Here is a 24,343-nt window from a genome sequence, read left to right on the forward strand (position 1 = left end):
TTTGTTTACATGGAGGGAATACTCTGACAAGGGCTGATTGGACCAAATTGCCAATCTCCATTCTGTAGCTCTCATGTATTTCTATGCAAATATTCAGCTCGCACTACACCAATGGATGGTAAAATAAGGAAGAGTGAAACCTCTTATGACTTTTCATGGGATGTAGCCGTCGCTGGCAAGGCTGGCATTTGTTGCTCATCTCTAATTGCCCTTGAACTGAGTGGATTGCTAGGTCATTTCTGACAGTAATTAAGAGTTAACCATATTCCTGTGGACCTGCAGTCACATGTAGCCCAGACCAGGTAAGGACGGCAGATTTCCTTCCCTAAAAGACATTAGTGAACCAGGTGGACTTTTTCGACAATCAATGATAGTTTCATGGTCGCTATTACTGAGACTAGCTTTAAATTCCAGATTTTATTAATTGAATTTAAACTCCGCCAGCTGTTGCAATAGGATTTGAACAGGTGTCCTCAGACCATTAGCCTAGGCCACTGGATTACTAGCCTAGTGACGTTACCACTATGCCACCATCTTCCTTATGTGACTGTAGCAAAGGTAAACTCTTCCTTCTGGTTCTCTCGATCTGCCTTTGACATTATTATGATCCTAGCTGATGTTACTACTGGAAAAACCTGATCCCAGAGTGGAGACCAGCTTGATAGATCTTAACTTTTGCTTTTTGTTCAGGAAAGTGGAAGGTAGCTACTGAACGGAGTCACAGGAGTCAACTTTTAACAAAAGAATAAAACATTTATTATTAACAAGAAAAGATCAACTATATTACAATACTCCTTCACCCACAACTATACTTTTACAGATATATACAGATCCGTAAGGATAACACAAGTTACAAAAACTATCTTAAACTCTAATGTTCACAGTAAGTACACTGTATATGTAAACCAATAGGCAACCTGTGGTCAGGCACACCACACTCTGAAACCAAGTGACAGATGCCACCCCAACCAGATGCTTTGGATTTCTCATCAACTCTCCCCAGGCGCTTGTCAAAACATGAGCCAACCAGTCTCACTAAACTCCGTCTTTCATATGAGGGTTTCCAATCTCCACTCTCAAAGTACCCGCTTTGGAACCTTCTCCCAAACGATGCTCTCTCTTGGATACCTTCCACAAAGGTCCACCTCTAGGGCTTTGAACACTTCTTCTGGTGTTCCTTTCCTTTGGATCGCCACATACATTCAAACTTTGTATTCCACGCACTCTCTCTCAGATACTCAGCCAAGCCAACAGAACACCACTGTTTCACATGCTCATAGTAAAGAGTTACAGAGATTTGGCTGTCTCCTTGGATCTTCTGGCTTCTCGCAAGCCTATTTTTCTTTAAGTCTGCATCCTGCAGCTTTCTCCCTTTAAGCTTGAAGCCTTCCTCTCTGCTCCTTGCTTTCACTTCCACTGACCAGGATCTTATTCAGATTCCTGTTCTTCTCCCTTGACTTCACTGTCTTCCTGTGACCTTTCTTTTGTTCCACTCCCTGGTTTTGGGACTTTTCATTCTTCCTGTGTTCAGCTTCTCCTGGCACTTGCTTCCAACTGAACTAAAAAACAATTTTTTTGTTTTTCTCTGTTCTGTGGGTCCCTCTCTCTGATCCCCTGTTGCAACAGCAAAGTTTTTTTCTACTGTGTTTGTTTTAACTTCCCCTCAAGAGTCATAAAACCTCGTCAAAATGCAAGCATCTTTTAAAGTGAAACTAAACTCAAGTTCCCCCTTTCTTAACACATTAATACAGAAACACAAATTAAACTTAAACTTAAAACTAAAACTCATTCCTAACACCCACCAATACAAATATAATTTATTTAAACTATCTCTAATTTCTAACAACATGTTTGACCACACCATCTTACTCCAATGCCTCTCCACTGTTGTTCAGCTGGATGGGACTGCTGTCACCTGGTTGCATTCTTAAATATCTAATCGGAGCCACAGAATCAGTTGCAATGGCTTCTCTTCCTGCTCCCACACTGTTACCTCAGGTGTTCCCCAAGGAGCTATCCTTGGCCCACTCCTATTTCTCACCTACATGTTTCCCCTTGACAACATCATCCGAAAGCACAGTTCTCGTTTTCACTGGTGTGCTAACGACAACTAGCTCTACCTCCTCTCTTGATTCCTCCATTGTTGCTAAGTTATCAGACTGCTTATTCTCATTCTTATTTCAAATCCCTCCATAGACTCACCCCGCCTACTTGTAATGTCCTCAAGCCCCACATCACTCCGAGATATCTATGCTCCTCTAATTCTTGTGCATTCCGGATTTTAATTGCTGCACCATTGGTGGCCGCACCTTCAGTTTCTTCGGCCTCAAGCTGTGGAATACACTCGCTTGACCTTTCCTCATCTCTTCCTTGCTTTTTGTCCTGAAGACATTTTGTAAAACCTACTGTCATGTCTTTCCAGACAAAATCACTCATATATACAGCATGGTAGTTGGTAACAGTGAGACTGGTTTAGTCCATTTTTTCATTGATACATAAATACACGAATGGCCACTAGAGGCTCTTTTACACCTATCTCTTTGGCCAAGCTTTTGGCCATCTGCCTAAATATGACTCGGTATCATACTTTGTTTTATATGCCCCTGTGAAGTTCCTTGGGACGTTTTATTACGCTAAAGACACTATACAAATGCAAGTTGTTATGTTGCTGAAGTATCTTCTGCATGACATTAGCACATTGTTAAACTGCTAATACCTCATCATGAGAAGGGCTTGACCTAACATTTTGTTTTCCAGGTTTGGTACCCATATCTCTGGAGGTGACACAGTGTTTCGTTCTCTACGGCTCATCAATACAGGTCCCTACGGTAGGTCTTGCAACTTGCCATTTCTTTCTTCCACAGAGTCATAACCGTGAATTTGTTCAACATCAGTAGAAGCATCATCAGGCTTGGGAATCTGGAATGGTAGCTCTTCTGGGCTCAGTAGTGGGGAGATAGCTGAGTTTAACAAAGCCAGATGTAGGTGGCTCAGTTAATAATTAGCTGGGTTCATAGATGGTTTAGTTGGCAAGACCAGTGTGTAGATGGTTGAGTTTGTAAAGGGCAGATGTTGATGGCTGTCTTAATGAAGCTAGTGTGTGTATTTTTCTTTATTCTTTTATGGGATGTGGGCATCACAATCAGGCCAACATTTGTTGCCCGTCCCTAATTGTCTTGAACTGAGAAATTAGGACGGCAAATGGCACATTGGCCTTTATTACAAAGGGATTGGAGTACAAGAATAAAGAAGCCTTGCTACAATTATTGCAGGGTTTTGGTGAAACCACATCTGGAATACTGTGTGCAGCTTTGGTATCCACATTTAAGGAAGGATATACTTGCATTGGAGGCGGTACAGCGAAGGTTCACTAGATTAGTCCCTGGGATGGGGGGGTTTCCCTATGATGAAATGCTGAGTAAATTGGGTTTACATTCTCTGGAGTTTAGAAGAATGAGAGGCAATCTCATGGAAACCTACAAAATTCTGAAAAGCCTTGATAGGGTAGACACTGAGAGATTGTTTCCGCTGGTGAGGGAATCTAAAAAACAGGGCACAGTCTCAGGACAAAGTACCGCCTATCTAGGACTGAGATGAGGAGAAATTACTTCATTCAAAGGGTTGTAAATCTTTGAAACTCTCTGCGTCAGAGGGCTGTGGATGCTCCATTGTTCAATACATTTAAAGCTGGGATAGATGGTATTTTGGTCTCTCAGGGAATTAAAGGATATGGGGAACGCGCAGGAAAATTGGGGGTAATTTTACTGTCCCTCCTGCCGGATTTTCCGGTACCACCAAAGTCAAGGGAGGTTTGAACAGATTGTCATATTTTCCTGCCTCACCTCCGCTGTGATGGGGCCATAAAATTCCACCCATGGAGTTGAAGCCCAAGATCAGCCATGATCATATTGAATGGCAGAGCAGGTTCGATGGGCCATAAGGTCTACTTCGGCTCCTATTTCTTGTGTTTGTGAGTGGCTTGCTAGGGCATTTCATGGGCAGTTAAAAATCAACCACATTGCTGTGGATCTGGAGACACATGTAGGCCAGACCAGGTAAGGATGGCAGATTTCCTTCCCTAAAGGGGCATTCGTGAACCAGATGGATTTTTACAACAATCAACGAGAGTTTCATGGTCACCATTACTGAAACTAGTTTTATATTCCAGATTTATTAATTGAAGTTAAATTTCACCAGCTGCTGTGGTGAGATTTGCACCTGTGTTCTTCAGAGCATTAGCCTGGATTACTAGTCGAGTGACATGTCCACTACACAACATCTCTCCTTATACTAGCTCAGTTACTGTATTACATAGAAATTACAGCATGAAAACAGGCTGTTCAACCAGTCCATATAGATGTCTATCAAGCACAAGGACAGTGATTCTAATTCTGTGTTTCCTGTTCCCCTTATCCTTCTTTCCTTCCTACCTATTTCATAATTGTTGACTAGGGTCTCTGTTTCAATTACTGGCCACATTCCTCAGCTTTACAATCCTCTCTAAAAAAAATAAAAGCTGCTCCTGCCCGCTGTCGCGAATCTCTTACATTTAATCTTATATCTACTTCCCCTCCTCCTGGTCCCCTCAATCATTGGAAACTGACTTAAAGTCATAGCTAATTCCTAACACCCACAAATACCAATACAACTTAAACAATATCTAGTTCCTAGCAGTACATATGCACTGAGGTCCCTCTGTTCCTGCACCTCCTTTAAAGTTTCTCCCTTTAATTTTATACTGTCTCTCCATACTTTTCCTGCCAAAATTAATCACCTCACACTTCTCTGCATTGAACTTCATCTGCCACTTGTCTGCCCAGTCCACCAATATGCCTATGTCCTTTTGAAGTTCAATCTGAAAAACATCTATTAATCACTACTCTTTGTTCCCTGTCACTCAGTCAATTTCTTATTTAAGTGTCTACTTTCCCTTTTATTCTATGAGCTAGAATTTTGCTCACAAGTCTGTTGTGTGGCACTGTATCAAATGCCTTTTGAAAATCCATATACATTACATCAACAGCATTGCCCTTATCAAGCTTCTCTATTACCCCCTCAAAATACTCCAGCAAGTTAGTCCAACATGACTTTCCCTTAATGAATCCATGCTGGCTTTCCTTAATTATCCTACACTTGTCTAAGTGAATATTGATTACTGACTGGTCTGTAATGCTGGCTTTATCCTTGCGCCCTTTTCAAACAAGGGTGTAACATTCGCAATTCTCCAGTCCTCTGGCACCATCCCTGTGTCTAAGGAAGATTAAAAGATTAACACTAGTGCCTCTGAAATTTCCACTCTCACTTCCCTCAGTACCCTTGGATACATCTCGTCCAGTCTTAGTGCCTTATCTATTTTGAGTAAAGATAGCCTTTCTAAAACCTCCTCCTTCTCAACTGTAAATCCTTCTAGTGTACCAGTTACCTCCCCTCTCACCTCAGCCTGGGTAGCATCTTCTTCCTTTGTAAAGACAGATGCAAAATACTTGTTTAATGCCTCTGCTATTTCTCCTGCCTCCACATGCAAGTCCCCTTTTTTATCCCTAATCAGCCATACTTTTGCTTTTACCACCCTCTTATTATTTATATGCTTATAGAAGATCTTGGGGTTCCCTTTTATATTAGCTGCCAGTCTCTTTTCATCCTCTCTCCTTGTTCTTATTTTTTCACTTCCCCTGTAGCCCTTCTGTATTCAGCCTAATTCTTCATGGTATTTTCTACCTGACATCTGTCGTACACGCCCTTCCTTCTTTTCATCTTTACCTCTATCTCTCTCGTTATCCAGGGCGCTCTGGATTTATTTGTCCTACCTTTCCCCTTCGAGGGAATATACCTTGACATTGCCTGCAATACCTTTTCTTTCGAGGTGGCCCATTGTTCAGCCAATGTCTTTTCTGCCAATGTTTGATTCCAATTCACATGACTCAGATGCATTCTCATCCCATCGAAGTTGGCTTTCCCCCAGTTAATTATCCCCGCTCTGGATTGTTCCTTGTCCTTCTCCATGACCAGCCTAAACCTTATGATACAATGGCCACTGTCCCCTAAAAGCTCTCCAGTTTGGGCCAACTCATTCCCCAGAACCAGGTCCAACAGCGCCTTCCCTCTTGTTGGACCGGAAACACACTGCTGCAGAAAATTATCTTGAACATATTCCAGGAACTCCTGTCCCTTTGCACTATTCCTATCTCAGTGGTGTTTTAAACACCACTTTAAAATCACCCTGTGATCTCCCTTCTCCGAATAAAAGTAAACCTGGTTTTCCAAGAATTCTTTGTAGTTATATTTCTTCATACCAGACAGCACCCCAGTGAACCTCTGCTGTACCCTTTCTATTGCCTTATTTTCCCTATAGTGTGGAATCCAAAACAACTGGCAGTACATGAAGTGTGTCCTTGCCTCCCTATCTCTGAAACCTCCTCCAACCTGGCAAACCTCCAAGACTCTGCGCTTCTATGCTTTGGCTGCATCCCACATTTTCTTCACTCTATTACTGGAGACCATGCTTTCAACCATCTGGACTCTAAGCTCTGGAATTCTCTCTCCCCCTCTCTCCTCCTTAAAATCCACCTCATCTGTCCTAATATCTTGTGTTAAATTTTTGTTTGACAACACTCTTGTGAAGCAGTTTGGAATAGTTTACTCTGTTAAAGTTACTCTATAAATACAATAAGTTCAGCAAAAAGTGATCACAATTCAGTTAGATTTAGCATTACCATGGAAAAGGACAGAGATAAGGCAGGAGTAAAAGTCTTGAACTGGGGGAAGGCAAATTTTGCAGAAATGAGAAGGGACTTGGCTGAGGTGGACTGGACAGCACTGCTGGGGGATAAAACAGTGGAAAACCAGTGGGAAGCACTAAAAAGCGAGATCCTAATTGTACAAAGTAGTCATGTCCCCTACAAAGATAAGAGTGGTACTGCCAAATCTAGACCTCCCTGGTTGTCTAGAGGAATACAGGGGAAGATCAAACAGAAAAAGAAAGCGTACGATAGGCACAAAGAACTAAGCACTGCAGATAGCCTAGATGAATATAGGAAGTGCAGGGACGAAGTAAAAAAGGAAATAAGGAAATCAAAGTGAAGGCATGAAAAGGATTAGCAAGTAAAGTTAAAGATAACCCAAAGATGTTTTACCAATACATTAACACTAAAAGGTTAGTTAAGGAGAAATTGGGACCTATCAGAGATGAAGATGGAAACTTATGTGTAGATGCAGAGGCTGTGGGAAGGGTTTTGAATGAATATTTTGTCTTCGTGTTTACAAAGGAAAGGGAGGATGTAGATATATTAGTCCAGGAGGAACACTGCGAGATATCGGACGGGATAGTCATAAAGAGAAAGGCAGTACTCGAAAGGTTGAAATCCTTGAAAGTTGATAAGTCGCCAGGGCCAGATGGATTGTTTCTGAGGCTGCTGAAGGAAGTCAGGGAGGAGATAGCAGATGCTCTGAGGATGATTTTCCAATCTTCACTAGATACAGGGGAGGTACCAGAGGACTGGAGAAATGCAAACGTAGTTCCATTGTTTAAAAAGGGATCAAAGGAAATGCCAAACAATTATAGGCCAGTTAGTCTTACATCGGTGGTGAGCAAATTAGTAGAGTCAATCCTGAGAGATAGGATTAACTGTCATGTGGAAAGGCATGGACTAGTCAGGGATGGTCAGCATGGATTTGTTAAAGGAAGGTCTTGCCTCACAAATTTGATTGAATTCTTTGAGGAAGTGACAAGAAGTGTTGATGAAGGTAGTGCAGTGGATGTTGTGTACATGGATTTTAGCAAGGCATTTGACAAGGTCCCACATGGCAGATTGGTCAGGAAAGTAAAAGCCCATGGGATTCAGGGTAATGAGGCAAACTGGATAAAAGGTTGGCTTTGTAACAGGAAACAAAGGATAATGGTCGATGGATGCCCTTACAAATGGAAAGTTGTCTCAAGTGGTGTTCCACAGGGCTCGGTGTTGGGACCCTTGCTGTTTGTGTTATATATTAACGATTTGGATGTGAATGTAGGGGGCACGATTGGGAAATTTGCAGATGACACAAAGATTGGCCGAATGGTGGATAGTGTAGAGGATAGCCATAATCTCCAAAACGATATAGATGGGTTGGTGAAGCGGGCGGTAAAGTGGAAGATGGATTTTAACATAGAGAAGTGTGAGATCATACATTTAGGGAGATCAAACAGTTACAGGGATTACAAAATAAATGGGAATATACTAAGAGGGGTAGATGAAGTGAAAGATCTTGGCGTACAAGTACACAGGTCCCTGAAAGCAGCAGTTCAAATAGACAAGGTTGTAAAGAAGGCATATGGAATGCTCTCCTTCATTGGCAGAGGTATAGAATATAAAAGTAAGGATATAATGTTGGAATTGTATAAAACACTGGTGAGGCCACAACTGGACTATTGTGTGCAGTTCTGGTCACCACATTACAGGAAAGACGTAATAGCTCTGGAGAGAGTGCAGAAGAGGTTTACAAGAATGTTGCCAGGGTTAGAAAAGTGTAGCTACGAGGAGAGATTGGATAGGTTGGGGTTATTTTCCTTAGAACAAAGAAGGCTGAGAGGTGACTTGATTGAGGTGTACAAAATTATGAGGGGAATAGATAGAGTGGACAGGATAAAATTGTTTCCCTTGGTAGAGAATTCTAGAACCAGGGGACATAGATTCAAGATAAGTGACAGAAGGTGTAGGGGGGACATGAGGAAGAACCTTTTTTACGCAGAGGGTAGTGGGTGTCTGGAATTCGTTGCCCAAGTTGGTGGTAGAGGCAGGAACTTTAAACTCTTTAAAAAGTACCTGGATCTGCATCTAAAGTGCTGTAAGCTGCAGGGCTATGGGCCGGGTGCAGGAAGGTGGGATTAGAAAGGGCACCTGGGTGTCCTCGGGCTGGCATGGACAAGATGGGCCAAATGGCCTCCTACTGTACTGTAACTTTTCTGTAGTTCTAAATGCGAATAGCTCATGGACTTTTTTGTCACTAAGATCATGGGCAGAATTTAGTCCTCGATGGACGGGCGGGCCCCTCCAGCTCGGCGGCGGCGGGTGGGCCGCCGAACTCTGCCGTCGAAACGGGCCCCACCACCATTTTGAGTTGGCTGGCCAATTAAGGCCTGCCTGACGGCGCTTCCTGTGCGGGGGGGAAGGGATTCCCCAACTGTCAAAGTGCGCTCTTTCGCGCGCTGCTCCCTGAGACTAAGTGCTGTCTCAGGGAGAGTGCTGAAAGTTTAATAAACCTAAAAAATAGTAAAATAAAAGAATTATTAACATGTCCCCCTCATGTGACAATGTCACATGAGATGGGACATGTTAATAAACATTACATAAAATTTATTAAAACAGGCATGAAACCTCATCCCGCTGGTGGGTGAGGTTTCATGTATTATCAGAAGCCCGCTGGGGCTCCTGGCCTGCCCGCCAGCCTTAAGGTTGGACGGGCAGGTCCTTTAATTGGGTTAATTATCCTGTCAGTGGCCTCAATTGGCCATTGACAGGTCGGCGGGCGGACAGCTGATTTCGCTGTCCGCCTGCCTTCCTGAATATTTAAATGGGGCAGGATGACATCGGGGGTTCCTCCCAATGTCATCCCGCGTCATTTTCCCGTCAGCGAGCGGGCCCTGCCCCCAACTCACCGACGGAAGAATTCTGGCCCATGACTATCTAATTTGCTGCTCCAACAGCACTAGAAAACGTTTAAAAAAAAAGCCGTTGACTCCAGTATCCTTTCAAACTACTGTCCCATCTCGAACCTCCCTTTCCTCTCCAAAGTCCTTGAACACATTGTTGCCCTCCAAATCTGTTACCATCTTTCTTAGAATTCCATATTTGAATCTCTCCAGTCAGGTTTCTGGTCCTGCCACAGTCCTGAAGCAGCTTTTTTCAAAGGCACAAATAACATCCTAAGTATCTGTGACAAAGGTATACTTTACTGTACTTCTTGATCTGTCTGCAGCCTTTGATACAGTTGACCACACCATCCTTCTTCATCATTGTTGTCCAGCTGGTTGGGACTGCTCTCACCTGGTCCCATTCTTATCTATCTAATTGTAGCAGATAATCACTTGCAATGGCTTCTCTTCCTACTCCTGCACCATTACCTCAGGTTAATCTATCCTTGGCCCCCCCTCCTATTTCGCATCTACATGCTGTCCCTCAGCAACACCACCCAAAAGTTGGTTTTTACATGTCTGCTGACAACAAGGGGAGGGCACACACTGAAGTCAGCACGGGTGCGGTGGGGAGCGCTCACAGGAAGCTCCCTGAAGGCAGAGAGCTGCCTCAGGGAGCTGAAGAATTCAAATCCAATAAATACAGATTTTAAAATCTGGGAAAAACTGCCCACGAAACAGAAAGTCACCTGAACATATACAATATGAAAATTCTGTACAAACATTTTGTTTTAATTTAATGACAGAAACCTCATCCTGCCCTTGGATGAGGTTTCCTGAAAAATGCAACGGTCGCCTGGCCGATTCGCCCGCCCGTTGACCGTAATGTTGGACGGGCAGCAAAAAAATCCCAGTTAATTGTGCCATTAATGGGCTTAATAGCCCGCTTAATTGTCGGCGGGCACACTTGCGAGTTTAGTGCGTGCCCGCTGACCAAAATATCGTGCGAGTACGTGATGACATTGGGCCGCTCTCCCAATGTCACTGCGTGCTATTTTACGTTCAAATGAAAAATTCTGCCCCCTATCTATGTAAACTCTTCCAGCCCTACAACATCCTGAGGTTACTGCATTCCTTTAATTCCGTCCCCTTGAGCATCCCCAATTTTAATTTCCGCACCACTGGTGGCCGTGCCTTCACTTGCCTAGGCCCAGTCTCTGGGATACCCTCCCTATGCCTCTCTGCCTCTCTATCTCACTTTTCTTCTTTAAGACACTCCTTAATACCTGTTCTTTGTCCAAGCTTTTGGTTTTCTGACCTAATATTTTTTTATATGGCTCTGTATCATATTTTGTTTTATAATGCTCCTGTGAAGCACCTTGGTATGTTTTATTACTTTAAAGATGCTATATAAATGCAAGTTTATTTTGTTATGTAGATTCACCATTACCTTTCGGCTTTTATATTCATCAACCTCTTGCTATAAAACTCAGTATTCCATCAATTTGTATGGCCTTAACCCACTTGACTGCTTGCAATGATCTGCAAACCTGGACCACAATCCACCTGCTTTTCCAGATGCAAAGTATGACTGTCACTTTTTTTAAAAGTAAATGTACCATACTCACATTTATTGACATTGAATCCCATCTGCCACATTTTAGCCCATTTCACCATCTTATCAATATTCTCGTGCAATTTTGTTCAGTCCTTAGGATTAGTCACTGTGCCTCCTATTTTAAGGCCCTCTCTTTTTAGCCCTATACCCAAATCATCGTGGTGCACGATAAACAGCAGTGGTTCCAGAACAGAACCCTGTGGCTACTGCTGTGGGATATGCATGCAATTAAGCGGGTTGAACCAAGTATTCCTCCTTTCTCTCTATTGGTGGTGGGGTTGGCGGGGAACGTTCTGCTTGGAGGAACATAAACGTGACCCTTCTGAGACATCATCCAACCTCCCCAGCTCAGGTACACATGTGAGTAATTGGGTGCACAAACCCACACCTGACTACCTACACGGCGAGCAGCCTGGAACTGTGATGAGCCAGTTTCGCGTGTGACCTCATCGACTTTATTCGGCAAGAAATTAAATGCGATGCATTTTCAACCAATGGACCTGAAGTCACTCTAGATTAAAGATGTTTCTTTTAATTAAAAACCCTAGACATTCGATTGGACTGGGAGACATACAACCAAGAGAAGGACGACTTGCAGCTGGTGGATCTGATCATTTCATATGGGCAGCAGTTCCCGCTGAAGGATGAAAGCGGTAATGAGATCATTGGAAGCAGCATCGCTTCCAGCGAGAGCGAACACAGCTTCAACTGGGATGCTGTTCCTAACAGCGTAGGGAGCAGTTCTTTAGAACTCCAGACAGCAGAATGTGTAAGAATATGATTATTCACAACCTGGTGTTCAACCACTGGATCAGTGGGGTGTATTGGAGTGAGTGATTTGATGCTTTATGTTGATTTAATGGGGTATTGGTGCCACTGCTTCACAATATTTGGTTCTTATGTCAGCTGGCAGCAACCTTGGGGTTATCTTGGATGCTTATGCCACCCATGCTGGAAGACGTGCTAACACTGCCACCTTCGGTCAGCACACATGCTAACACTGCCAAGATCAGATAGTGCAGAACAATACCATTCCCGAATTCAGACAAGGCAAGGCAGAACACTAACACTAACAGATTTGTCCTGCTGCTTTGTCCTGTACAACAAAACAAACATTTAAAGGATATCACCAGTGCATGTTCAACACCACATCACAACCAGCAAGACTGAACACGTCCTCACCTGTTCCGGGCAGAATCTTTCTAAATTTTAGCTTTTAGTTTTATCTCCCTTTCTGGCTGATCTTGTGCTGATTGTGTGCATCTTTGGTGTCCTTTTTGTACTCTAACTAAGTTTCAGATTTTACTTTGAGTGGCAGTTATTGCATGGCTTAGTTTCAGAGCTGGTTTTATCTCAGGTTTGACTTAATAAGCTTTTCCTATTCCTAAATGGGGTTTAATTGAACTTCATTGTTGGGCTACAGTCGAAGGAATTTCATTTTGAAACCAAGCCCATCTTTACCTGAGCTAGGAGTATTTGATTTAAAAATATGATATAAACATTACATTTCAGGACTTCTCGCAGCAATTCACAAAATAAATGGTTTCCTTTCTTTAATTGTATTAATTTTTAGGAACTGGAAGAGGAAGAAGAACCAGAAGAGGAAGAAAAAGAGTCGCCAACAAACGCTTTAATTTCTGTGGCCCTACGAGCTCACGAGGGCACTGCGGCAGACTATCCATATTACTTGACCCCAAGACAGGTGGTGAGTGGATACTGGTGCCTGTGGAGCCCATCAAAGAGAGCAGCACAGTGCACAGGGCGGTGAAGCAGCACCAGTGTCCTGTCAGTATGAGACTCCTTTCCCCCTCCCCTCAGAATTCTCTATCTCAATCATGGAGGCAAATGATATTGAAAATGAGAACGCAGGTGATCTAGGGCAGGAAAGGTAGCTGCTAGAAAAGCAATTGGTTCTGAAAATAAATGAGCAGATCTCCACCTGTCACCAGCCCTGATCGCCCATCTTAGGCTGATAGCAGAGGGCTCAAGTTCCAATTTTCTCATTGTTCCTTAAATTTTATACTTGTGCTTTTGGACAGGAAAGTGGCCAATGGAACATGCTGCTTTCTCCAGAAGGGAGAGATGGATAAAAAGAGTAACTGTAATCCAATTAGTTTAGCATCCGCCGTGTCAGTCTTGATTTTAACCTAACTCATCCAGTGGGAATGGAGCGGATGCCCATTTTACACCCTGCCTGTAAAATCGGATAGGGTGTAAATCAGGCATCTGACCTGAACTGCCCCATTGCCTCCATCTCCCCAACCATCATCCCCACCCCCATGCTCACCAAGCAGGTTTGATTAAAATTAAGACTTTAAACTATAATATAAAATTAGGACCATTTAGTAATACATAAGTTAATCAATGACAGCCAATGTGGAATTGTTGAAGGAAAGTGGGATTGAAATAGGGAACCCGGTAGCCAAAGTGCATATGGATTTTCAGAAGTCATTCATCACTAAAGTGATTCATAAAAGGTTTGTTGGAAAATTTAGACATATGGTATATGAGGAAATACAGCAACAGAGTAGAAAGTTAGTTGATAGTCAGAATGTTAGTCTGCTTTACTGATTGACTGTTTGCAATTGATGGGTTTGCAGGGTGTTCACGATCATGGATGATAATGATTTATTTTTAATTGTCTTGGTTCCCAGGTAGTTCCTGCTGGCGGGTTTGTCACCATCAATGTCTCCTTCACCCCACTTACACTGACTGAAGTGACAACAAATGTTGAGTGCGAGGGCTTTGCCTTGGGATATCTCAGTCTAGATGATCAGGTGATGTACTGTCTTTGTTAAGGTACAGAATTTCACATAAAATGTTCACATGCTGATAATCACAGAGAAGAGTAACAGTGCCTGAAATTCTGCTGTGTGGATATTAGTGTTGCAGAGTTTATTGTGAAATTTGTTTGCTGCTATTTTTTTGTCCATTTAACACTTCAAAAATAACTTAGTGAGTTAAGCATTTGTAGGGCAGTTATATATGGGCAGTGTAACTCCAGAGCTCCGTCTTCCAATAATAAAATCCCAAGACTAGTGCAAATGGGAGAAATCTGCAGAAGCTCTGTCAGTATTTGAAAAGAGAAAGGTAGCACCTTTCACTTAAAGCTGAATACTCACGCAAAAAAAAAAGCAAAAAAATGAAAAAAAGGAATAAAAACTGAAAAAGCTAGAAAATCTCAGCAGGTCTGGCAGCATCTGTGGAGAGAGAAACCGAGTTAACATTTCAAGTCTATATGACTCTTCTGAAGAGTCATACGGACTCAAAACGTTAACTCTGATTCCCTCTCCACAGATGCTGACAGACCTGCTGAGTTTTTCCAGCTCTTTTTTTTGTTTTTATTTTAGATTTCCAGCATCCGTAGTATTTTGCTTTTATCACTCATGAAAAGGGTGTCCTTTTTCTTTGCAGGTTTTGGTTTTATTGTCTTGCTTCTCTCTTTCTTTGCTTTAAGGCTGTTCATTCTTCTGCCATTCACGCCTCTTCTAGATACATCTTTTGTTTCTTTATTTGTCCCATTCCCAATCCCCTTGACCTTGCACCACCAACTGTTTTGTCATTTAATCTCTCCTGTCTTCCATCCTATCACATATCCTCCATTTTGTTCTTTCCCCTGAGCATCCCCTTTTTACTTGCTCAAAACATATACATTTCTAACTTTTCCCAGTCCTGATGAAAGGTCATCGACCTGATACGTTAACTCTATCTCTGTTTCCACAAATGTCGCCTGACCTGCTGAGTAGTTCCAGCATTTTCTGTTTTTATATAAAATTCAGACTTTAGGCAGTATATTAGATTAGGAAAACATCTCTTCCCTTGGATAATGTAAAGTAGGGGAGGGATTCACAGGCTGATTAAGAGTCTGACAGGCACAATGTTAACAGCCCTTTCGTGGCAGAAACCAACTTTACACCAGCCAATCAGTTAGGGTGGCCAGGCCCGGAGGTCACTAAAGCCGGACACCGTTGCGATGTGTTGGGGGGTGACATCATCACGTTCATAGATTCCGCGCAGTAGGACAGAAAACACGGGCAGGGTGGGGGAACAAAGTATAAATACAAATCTATTTTTTTGTGACCCCTGTCGCATCGAGGCTCCTGCAGACAGGGAAAGGAACGAGCACAGGCCTCTGCCACTGCTTCACTAAGGTAAGTTGACTAAGGGTCAAAATGGGACTGTGGCCAGACTGTGGCTAAAAGTCGGACTGTCCAGTACAAAATTGGACACCTGGCTACCCTAGAGTAAGGGTAAGTTGTACACTGGTAGACACGATGAGGTTGGAAGTTGTGCGGTAGGGGGTGGGGGTAGGGTGCTAACCCAGAGCTCAGAGCCAAAGCTCTGCTCCTCACTTGCCAAGGCTGGTTGGAAAAAGGTTCTGGTGTTGCACTTCCTGGTTCAGAGGTACCAATACTACCACTGAGCTAAAGGCTTGCTCCAGGATGTCACATCGGTGGAACGGCCTGTTGGAGAAGAGAGCTGGAACCCTCATCCATGCCTTTGTTATATTCAGATTTGATTATTCCAATGCACACTTAGCCTTGCCCTTCCCTATTTCTCTGACCTCCTTCAACCTTACAACCTTCAAACTAGCTCTGTTCCTCCAATACTGCCCTCATTTTAACAGCTGCACCATTGGCAGCTATGCCTTCAGCAGACTGTGACATTAGCCTGGAATTTCCTCTCTAAACCAATTCACCACTCTCTTCCTTTAAGACACTCCTTGAAACCTCCCTCTTTGATCATCTGTCCTAAAATCTGCTTTTGTGACTCAGTGTCACATTTTCTCTGATTAACGTAGTAAAATGTCCCAACTGTAAAAACGCTATATAAAATTGTTATTTTCAATTAGTCAAATAACTTTCCCTTATATCTTGTGTATTTTCCCCAGGTGGCATTCGGAGTACCTGGAAAGGTGACTCGAGCCCAAGGATATGATACAGAGGCTTTACGTTTAGACTTCAAGGCAGTTGTAGAGGCTGCTTTGTGAGTACAAACACTGTGGCTTTTCCCAACTTCCTTCTCCTTTATTACTTTGAGTCTTTCCACACTATGCATCTGTGGGTGAGAGGGCAGCGTACCAAGTCTGCTTCACAGGAGCTGTATGACAACAGCCTAAGGATAAGTTTTGCCTGTCTCCCCTCTCCTCACCCTACTATTTCCGCTTTCTCCTCTGAAAGTATTATTTCCTCAGGTAGTAGGAGCTCCCTGTATGACCATCCTGAAGTGGCCATTCTTTATGTGTGAGCACTAATGGCAGGGAGGTCATCATAGCAGAACCCATTTCTCTCCTCACTTGATGTCCACATACTTGTACTTTCTAGTCAAGGTCACTGATTAGTGATCAGGAATGGGATTCTGGCCAATCTTTCCCCTTACCAACCCAGGACACTGAACTTGATTGTGACCTACAACACAATTTTAGACAAAAATAAATTTTGTAATTACCTTACTGCCTTTCATGTCCTGCTGAGTTCAGTAAAACCAGCCCAGACCTAGAATCTTCATGATCCATATGGCTCAGGTGTCCCCTGGTGTCTTTACCCACTGAGTGCTTTGGGAGAGCAGCTCAATTGACTCAAAAAACAAGATCCTGGAGCCCATCAGGGGTGAAGCACAGTCAATAACACACCAGCTATAGGTTTGAGACCCATTTATTACCTCCTCCCTTCAATGATGCCCTGTCTGGCACTTAATGATACGCCTCCAATCAAAAACTTGGAGTTTACTACCAGCCCTTTAAGTCCTAGAATGTAAAGTATACACGAATTAAAAGGAACACTAGTGGCATTCAGGAGGTAAGGAATACTGAAACCAGGAGGGGTACATATGAGGGCCGTTTAGAGTTTGAGGGGAACTCGGAACCCAGGGGCCTCACAGAGCATGATTTTACAGGCTGCAGAAAACAATAGGATGGTTCTTGTACTCACAAACTTTCCATGCGCAGGTTAAGAGTGCAGATGGATGACGACGATGAAGACCTTTCGTTTTATGCAGCTGCAAGTGACTTGATCCCAGATGGACTGGAAGGCGGAGTGAGTAATCCAACATTGACTCAGATCTCTGGATGAGTCTTCCCTTTGTAGAAAAAATTGTACCCTGCCCATCAAAGGCCCTGATTCCTTGCTGGGATACAGTTCAGTGAGTGCCTATTGGGGAAGGTCTCTTCTATCTTAGCCAAGTGATTTTTCTCTGACTCATGCCACGAGACTGATTGGCTAAGGCTGATCTTATCCTCACACAATGCTGACACATGCACTTCCCAGAACAAGAACCTTGGCTTAATTTCTCCCTCCCCAATATACCTCTATTCTGTTAGCCCAGGACAGACCATCCATTCCTTGCTCACACTTTTGTCACCTCCTCCGTGCTCTGCTTTTAACATATCAGCCCCCATGTTTTTCCCTTTATAAACTGCATCCATCATTGCTAGCCTATCAAGATTCAAAATCTCCATCCCCGATTACAACTTCCTCCAATGCCTCACACCTCCATATTTGCTCCAGTCCTATTTTAAAACTTCTTTAGTTGAGGATCCAGCTCTGATCCGAAGCTGGAGCTCTGATATTTGTGGCAGTGTGGGTCCTGATGGTGCAGAAGTGCCTCACTGGGGCTGCTACAATCCACGTTTCTTTTTTTAAATGCTCCCGAAGTCAGGGCTTTGGATTGGATCTGGATCTTCAACGGGAAGGTAGGTCCAGGAGAGGGAAGCGGCGAGAGGGTGAATCAGAGAGGTTCGGCAAGAGGGTGGGTTGGGGAGGGGGTGCGAGGCCACAACTTTGAGGTTGGGGAAGGGAGAGGTCACTCCAAGATTGCACCAATCGGTTCAAGCAGGAATTTAAAAAAAAATTTTCACTTATGGGACGTTGGCTTCACTGGCTGGGCCAGCATTTATTGCCCATCCCTAATTGCCCTTGAGAAGATGGTGGTAAGCTGTCTTCTTGAACCGCTGCAGTCCATGTGGCGTAGGTAAACCCACAGTGCTGACGTTAAAACGAATCTCGTGACACTCAACAAGATTACGGGCCTCATTAACTTAGCAATGTTAAAGCGAAACGAGGCAACATTAAATGACGACTAACTGTATCCCTGCATCTTTTTTCTCCTTCAAGCATTTATCTTCTTATGATCCCAGCTGAGGTTACCCTGAGACAAGCCTGGTCCTAGAGTGGAACCCAGCTTGATAGATCCTAACTCTTATTCGTTTGTTTAGATATGCGGAGAGTAGCTTCTGAACAGAGTCACAGGAGTCAGCTGATAAACTTTTAACAAAAGAATACAACATTTGTTCAACAAGAAAAGATGAACTAATTACAATATTCCTTCACCCACACCTATACCTTTACAGATATATGCAGATTTGTAAGGATAACACAAGTTACAAAAGCCATCTTATACTTCAATGTTCACAGTAAATACACAGTCCATGTAAACCAGTAGGCACCTCGTGGTCAGACACATCGCACTCTGAAACTAAGTTACAGATGCCACCTCAACCAGATGCTATGGATTTCTCTGCAACTCCACATCCCCCCCACTCACCCGCCACAGACATTTGTCACACCAAGAGCCAACCAGTCTCACGGCACTCCGTGTTTCACACGAGGGTTTCCAATCTCCACTCTCCAAGACCTCACCTTGGAATCTTCTCCCAAACCGATGCTTTCTCTCAGATGCCTTCCGCAAGGGTTCACCTCCAGGGTTTCAAACTCTCCTTCTGATGTTCCTCTTCCCAGGGTCGCCACATGCATTCAAGCTGTCTTCCAAGTACTCTCTCTTACTGACTCAACTGTCAACAGTACCACTGCTTCACCTTCCCATAGCAAGGTGTTACAGACCTTCAGTTGTCTCTTTGGACCTTCTTGACTCATGCAAGCTGTTCTCACTTTAAATCTGCTTTCTGTAGCTTTTGTCTCTTTAAATCTGAAGCTTGGAGCCTTTCTCTCTGCCCCTCACTCTTAACTTCACTTAACAGGACCTTTTCCAGGTTCCTGTCCTTCCTTTGATAGGATAGTCTGCTTGAGACTTACCCCTGTTTCTGTCTCACTCCTTTGGCCTTGGGACCTTTTGATTCTTTTGGGAAATCTGCAGTTCCCTCTCCTAGTGTGTCCAGTCTCTCTGGGGTCTTGGCTTCAAACTGAACTTAAAACTGCTGTTTCTTTAGTTTTTCTGTGTGTGTCGGTGGGAGGGACCTACCTCTCTTGACAACTGTTGCTAGGCAACACCCAGTTTTAACTTCTCTTTAAGAGTCATAAAACTCATTAGAAATGCAGGCACCTTTTTAAAGTGAAACTGAAACTCAATTTGACCTTTTCGTAACACACAGATACAGAAATACAAATCAAACTTAAACTTTAAATCTAAAACTCATTCCCAACACCTCCAAATACCAATATACTTTACTTAAACTATCTCTATTTCTTAACAATCTGATTCCCTTATGAAGTCTGCTATTGAATCTGCTTCCACCACTCTGTCAGTGTATTGTAAATCCTAATCAAATCTTAACCTAACTCATCCGACTTATTCTCTTTCAATTCCGAAGAAGAGTCATATTCGACTTGAAATGTTAACTCTGTTTCTCTCACTGCTGATGCTGCAAGACCTGCTGAGTATTTCCAGCACTTCCTATTTTTATTATGTATTCATACAAGCTTATACATGAATATATGAATTAGGAGCAGGTTAAGGCCATTTGGGCCCTCGAGCCTGCTCCGCCATTCAATAAGATCATGACTGACTTGATTATGGCCTCAACTCCACATTCCACCTACCCTCAATAAACTTTGACTCCCTTTTGGTCAAGAATCTATCTACCTCTGTCTTAAAATATTTATTGGGTCTGCCTCCACTGCTCTCTGGGGAAGAGAGTTCTGAAGGTTCACAACCCTCTGAGAGAAAAAATGTCTTCTCATCTCTGTCTCAAATAGGAGACCGCTTACTTTGATGTGTCCCCTAGTTCTTGTTTCTCCCACAAGGGGAAACATCCTTTCAGCATCCACCCTGTCAAGTCCCCTCAGGAGCTTATATGTTTCAATTAGATCACCTCTTATTCTTCTAAACTCCAATGGATACAGGCCCAGTCTGTCCAACCTTTGCTTGTATGATAACCTCCCCTGTCTCAGGTATCAGTAGAGCGAACCTTCTCTGAACTGCTTCTAACTCATTTATATACCTTCTTAAATAAGGAGACCAAAACAGTACACAGTTCAAGATGTGATCTCACCAATACCCTGTACAACTGCAGTAAAACATCCCTACTTTTATATTCTATTCTCCTTGCAATAAACAATTCATTCTCAGGATGTGGGTGTTGCTGGCTAGGCCAGCATTTATGCCTATCCCTAATTGCCCTTGAGAAGATGATGGTGAGCTGCTTTCTTGAACCGCTGCAATCCATGTGGTGTAGGAACACTCATAGTGCTGTTAGGGAGGGAGTTCCAGGATTTTGACCCAGCAACAGTGAAGGAACAGTGATATATTTCTAGGGCAGGATGATGAATGGTTTGGAGGGGAACTTCCAGGTGGTGGTGTTCCCATGTGTCCACTGCCCTTGTCCTTCTAGATGGCAGTGGCCATGGGTTTGGAAGGTGCTGTCCAAAGAGGCTTGGTGAGCTTCTGCAGTGCATCTTGTAGATAGTATACACTGCTGCCACTATACATTGGTGGTGGATGGTGTGACTGTTTGTGGATGGGGTACCAATCAAGCAAGCTGCTTTGTCCTGGATGGTGTCAAACTTCGAGTGTTGTTGGAGCTACACTCATCCAGGCAAGTGGATAGTCTTCTATCACACTCCTGACTTGTGCCTTGTAGATGATGGACAGCTTTGGGGAGTCAGGAGGTGAGATTCTTGCTACAGGATTCCTAGCCTCTGACTTGCTCTTGTAGCTGCAGTATTTGTATAGCTAGTCCAGTTCAGCTTCTGGTCAATGCTAAGCCCCCAGGATGTTGATAGGGGGGTGCTTCAGCGATGGTCATGCCATTGAATGTCAAGGGGCGATGGTTAGGTTCTCTCTTGTTGGAGATGGTCATTGCCTGGCATTTGTGTGGCGCAAATGTTACTTGCCACTTGTCAGCCCAAGCCTGAATATTGTCCAGGTCTTGCTGCATTTGGACATGGACTGTTTCAGTATCTAAGGAGTCTCGAATGGTGCTGAATCTTGTGTAGTCACCAGCGATTGTCTCCACTTCTGACCTTATGATGGAAAGAAGGTTATTGATGAAGCAGCTGAAGATGGTTGGGCCGAGGACACTACCCTGAGGAACTCCTGCAGTGATGTCCCGGAGCTGAGATGACTGACCTCTGACAACCACAACCATCTTCCTTTGTGCTAGGTATGGCTCCAACCAGTGGAGAGTTTTCCTTCTGATTCCCATTGACTTCACTTTTGCTAGGGGTCCTTGATGCCACACTCGGTCAAATGCTGCCTTGATGTCAAGGGCAGTCACTCTCACCTCACCTCAGGAGTTCAGCTCTTTTGTCCATGTTTGAACCAAGGCTGTAATGAGGTCAGGAGCTGAGTGGCGCTGGCAGAACCCAAACTGAGCGTCCGTGAGCAGGTTATTGTGAAGCAAGTGCCACTTGGTAGCACTGTTGATGACCCTTCCATTACTTTACTGACGATTAAGAGTAGACTGATGGGGCGGTAATTGGTTGGGTTGGATTTGTCCTGCTTTTCGTGTACAGGCCATTTATGGGCAATTTTCCACATAGCTGGGTAGATGCCAGTGTTGTAGCTGTACTGGAACAGCTTGTAGCAAGTTCTGGAGCACAAGTCTTCAATAGTATTGCTGGAATGTTGTCAGGGCCCATTGCCTTTGTATCAAGTGCCTTCAGTCGCTTCTTGACCATATCCCATCCTTATCTCCATCCAGATCCAAAGAGAAATGTTGACGACACGTGGCTTGAAGCTGATGAACCCCACTGAGACCCCTCTCTACTTTCAGTTTTTGCTGCATAGACCATTCTGTATTTTGAACGTGGACCCCAAAGACAGCCTTAAATCTTCAAACAGTGACCGGGAGGAGAATACGCAGATGTTGGTACTATACCCACAACAGCACATGCATGTAAGTGTCGGGGGGTATGGAGGAGTGGGAGTTAAGTACACCCTTCACTTCAGACTAGGCTCTGGAGTGTGATATAGGATTTTCTACCCCCCCCCACCCCCTTTGCCTCTGCCTTAAGGCCATACCAGAATCCTAATTGAAGTGTTTTCTTCCACTCTGCCACCAAAGCTTTGCCCGAAGTGCAGCTGCAGAAACCCTGGACGGGATTTTCTGGCCCTGCCTGCCGTTGGGACCGTCCGGTCCAGCCGAAAGTCAATGGGCTTTTGGCTGGGCTGCCGAATCTCCTGCAGCGGGTCCCACCACGTCGGGGCTGGAAAATCCCGGCCCCTGTTTATGTGTACAAGGGAGTTTCTGTCAAAGGAATTGGAGTAATTCCCAGCAACGGTTACTAAATGTAGAGAGAACTGCATACCAAAATCTGTGCTCTTATATGTACTAAGTGCGTGGATTCGTACAGCCATGGTAAACACTTACCTCTCGTTACAGCATTTAATATGCTGCCTCCTGCCTCCTTTAAAAATATAATGCCATAAAGCTGATATTTATTTAGAACCATAGAAAAGTTACAGCAGAGGAGGAGGCCATTTGGCCCACCTTGTCCATGCCAGCCCGAGGACACCCAGATGCCCTTTCTAATCTCACCTTCCTGCACTCGGCCCATAGCCCTGCAGCTTAAAGCACTTAAGGTGCAGATCCAGGTACTTTTTAAAAGAGTTTAGAGTTTCTGCCTCCACTACCAACTTGGGCAGCGAATTCCAGACACCCATTACCCTCTGCGTAAAAAAAGTTCTTCCTCATGTCCCCCCTACACCTTCTGCCACTTATCTTGAATCTATGTCTACCCTGGTTCTAGAATTCTCCACCAAGGGAAACAATTTTATCCTGTCCACTCTATCTATTCCCCTCATAATTTTGTACACCTTTAGTTGAATCATGCATAGAACTAGTGAGGCACCACAAGATACTGTGATTGCCGTAAGTTGCATTTATACAGAATCTTCCCCTTTTTCAAAGCACTTTACAGCCGAAGAATTGCTTCTATTGTGGAATAATTGTTGTTTTATAGACAAGCAAAGTAGCCATTTTACACACAGCAAGGTCCCACAATCTGCAATGCAATAAATAACTATGGTAGTTGATCTCTTTTTGGGGTTTTGAAGGAATTAACGTGTGCCACGATCATCATCATATGTGATCTGCCCGATCCTTCGCTAATAGTCCTTTTCATATCTCTCTGTCCTGTGCCAGTCTTTCAGATAACTTCCTTCAATTTTTAAGCCTCTCAGCATTAATATTCCCTTCCTTCCTCTTCCTCCTTCAAATCTTCCCTACATAATGACTCTTACTAGTCCATTTGCTAAATACTGTAGTTTGCAGTGCATAAGTGCGCCAAGCATATAACTAACCCAATCATTTCACCTCCAAAGATCATGCTTTTGCGCATAGTCAGTGTATAAGTCAACCACACAACCCCACTGCCCCACCCCCCACCCTTTTCTGCCACAAACTGCTATGCTTGCAGAAGTAATCCCCAGAAGTGCATGTTTTACTTATTTTATATTATAAATCGGCGCATGGGATCAAACAGGTGATATATGTTGCGAAGATGTGCGGGAGTTTAAGACACACTTACACACAGCAGACCGCACATGGCATGGCAAGTGATGAACAAAATGAGTCCACCAGCAAAAAGGATGAAGTACAAAGCTGCTTTCAAGCTATAAGTCATAACATTTGCTAACTCGTCAAATAGCTGTGCTGCAACAATGGAGTTCGATGTTCGTGAAAAACTGAGAAGAAGGAATCTGTCTTGAAGAAGATGCCCAAGATCAAATGTGCCATCAGAACAGGGATCAGCCACTGACCCAATCTTGAGAAGCATATATTGGAGTGGGTCCTTGAGAATCACCGGAATGGTTACATCGACACCAGAAAAGCAATGCGTATATCCACACTTAGCTGGGCCAAATCAAACCCAGAGACCAGCAAAGATCTCAGACCAACAGCTAGTCTAGTGTTGAAACAGAAGACCAAGATTGATCAG

The 24,343-nt window shown here is 43.7% G+C and overlaps 1 protein-coding gene across 1 annotated transcript in view; it reads left to right on the plus strand.

Moving 5' to 3' along the window:
• The window catches only part of dlec1 (DLEC1 cilia and flagella associated protein), a 154,150-nt gene that overhangs the window by 116,656 nt on the left and 13,151 nt on the right, over window positions 1-24,343 (plus strand). The window contains 7 exon segments of the mRNA XM_078536422.1: window positions 2,758-2,828; window positions 11,777-11,997; window positions 12,802-12,933; window positions 13,883-14,005; window positions 16,120-16,214; window positions 17,176-17,263; window positions 22,105-22,299. Coding sequence (XP_078392548.1) covers window positions 2,758-2,828; window positions 11,777-11,997; window positions 12,802-12,933; window positions 13,883-14,005; window positions 16,120-16,214; window positions 17,176-17,263; window positions 22,105-22,299 — 925 coding nt within the window.

Source organism: Cetorhinus maximus, chromosome 3 (assembly GCF_964194155.1).
Source record: "Cetorhinus maximus chromosome 3, sCetMax3.hap1.1, whole genome shotgun sequence".
Classification (NCBI taxonomy): domain Eukaryota; kingdom Metazoa; phylum Chordata; class Chondrichthyes; order Lamniformes; family Cetorhinidae; genus Cetorhinus; species Cetorhinus maximus.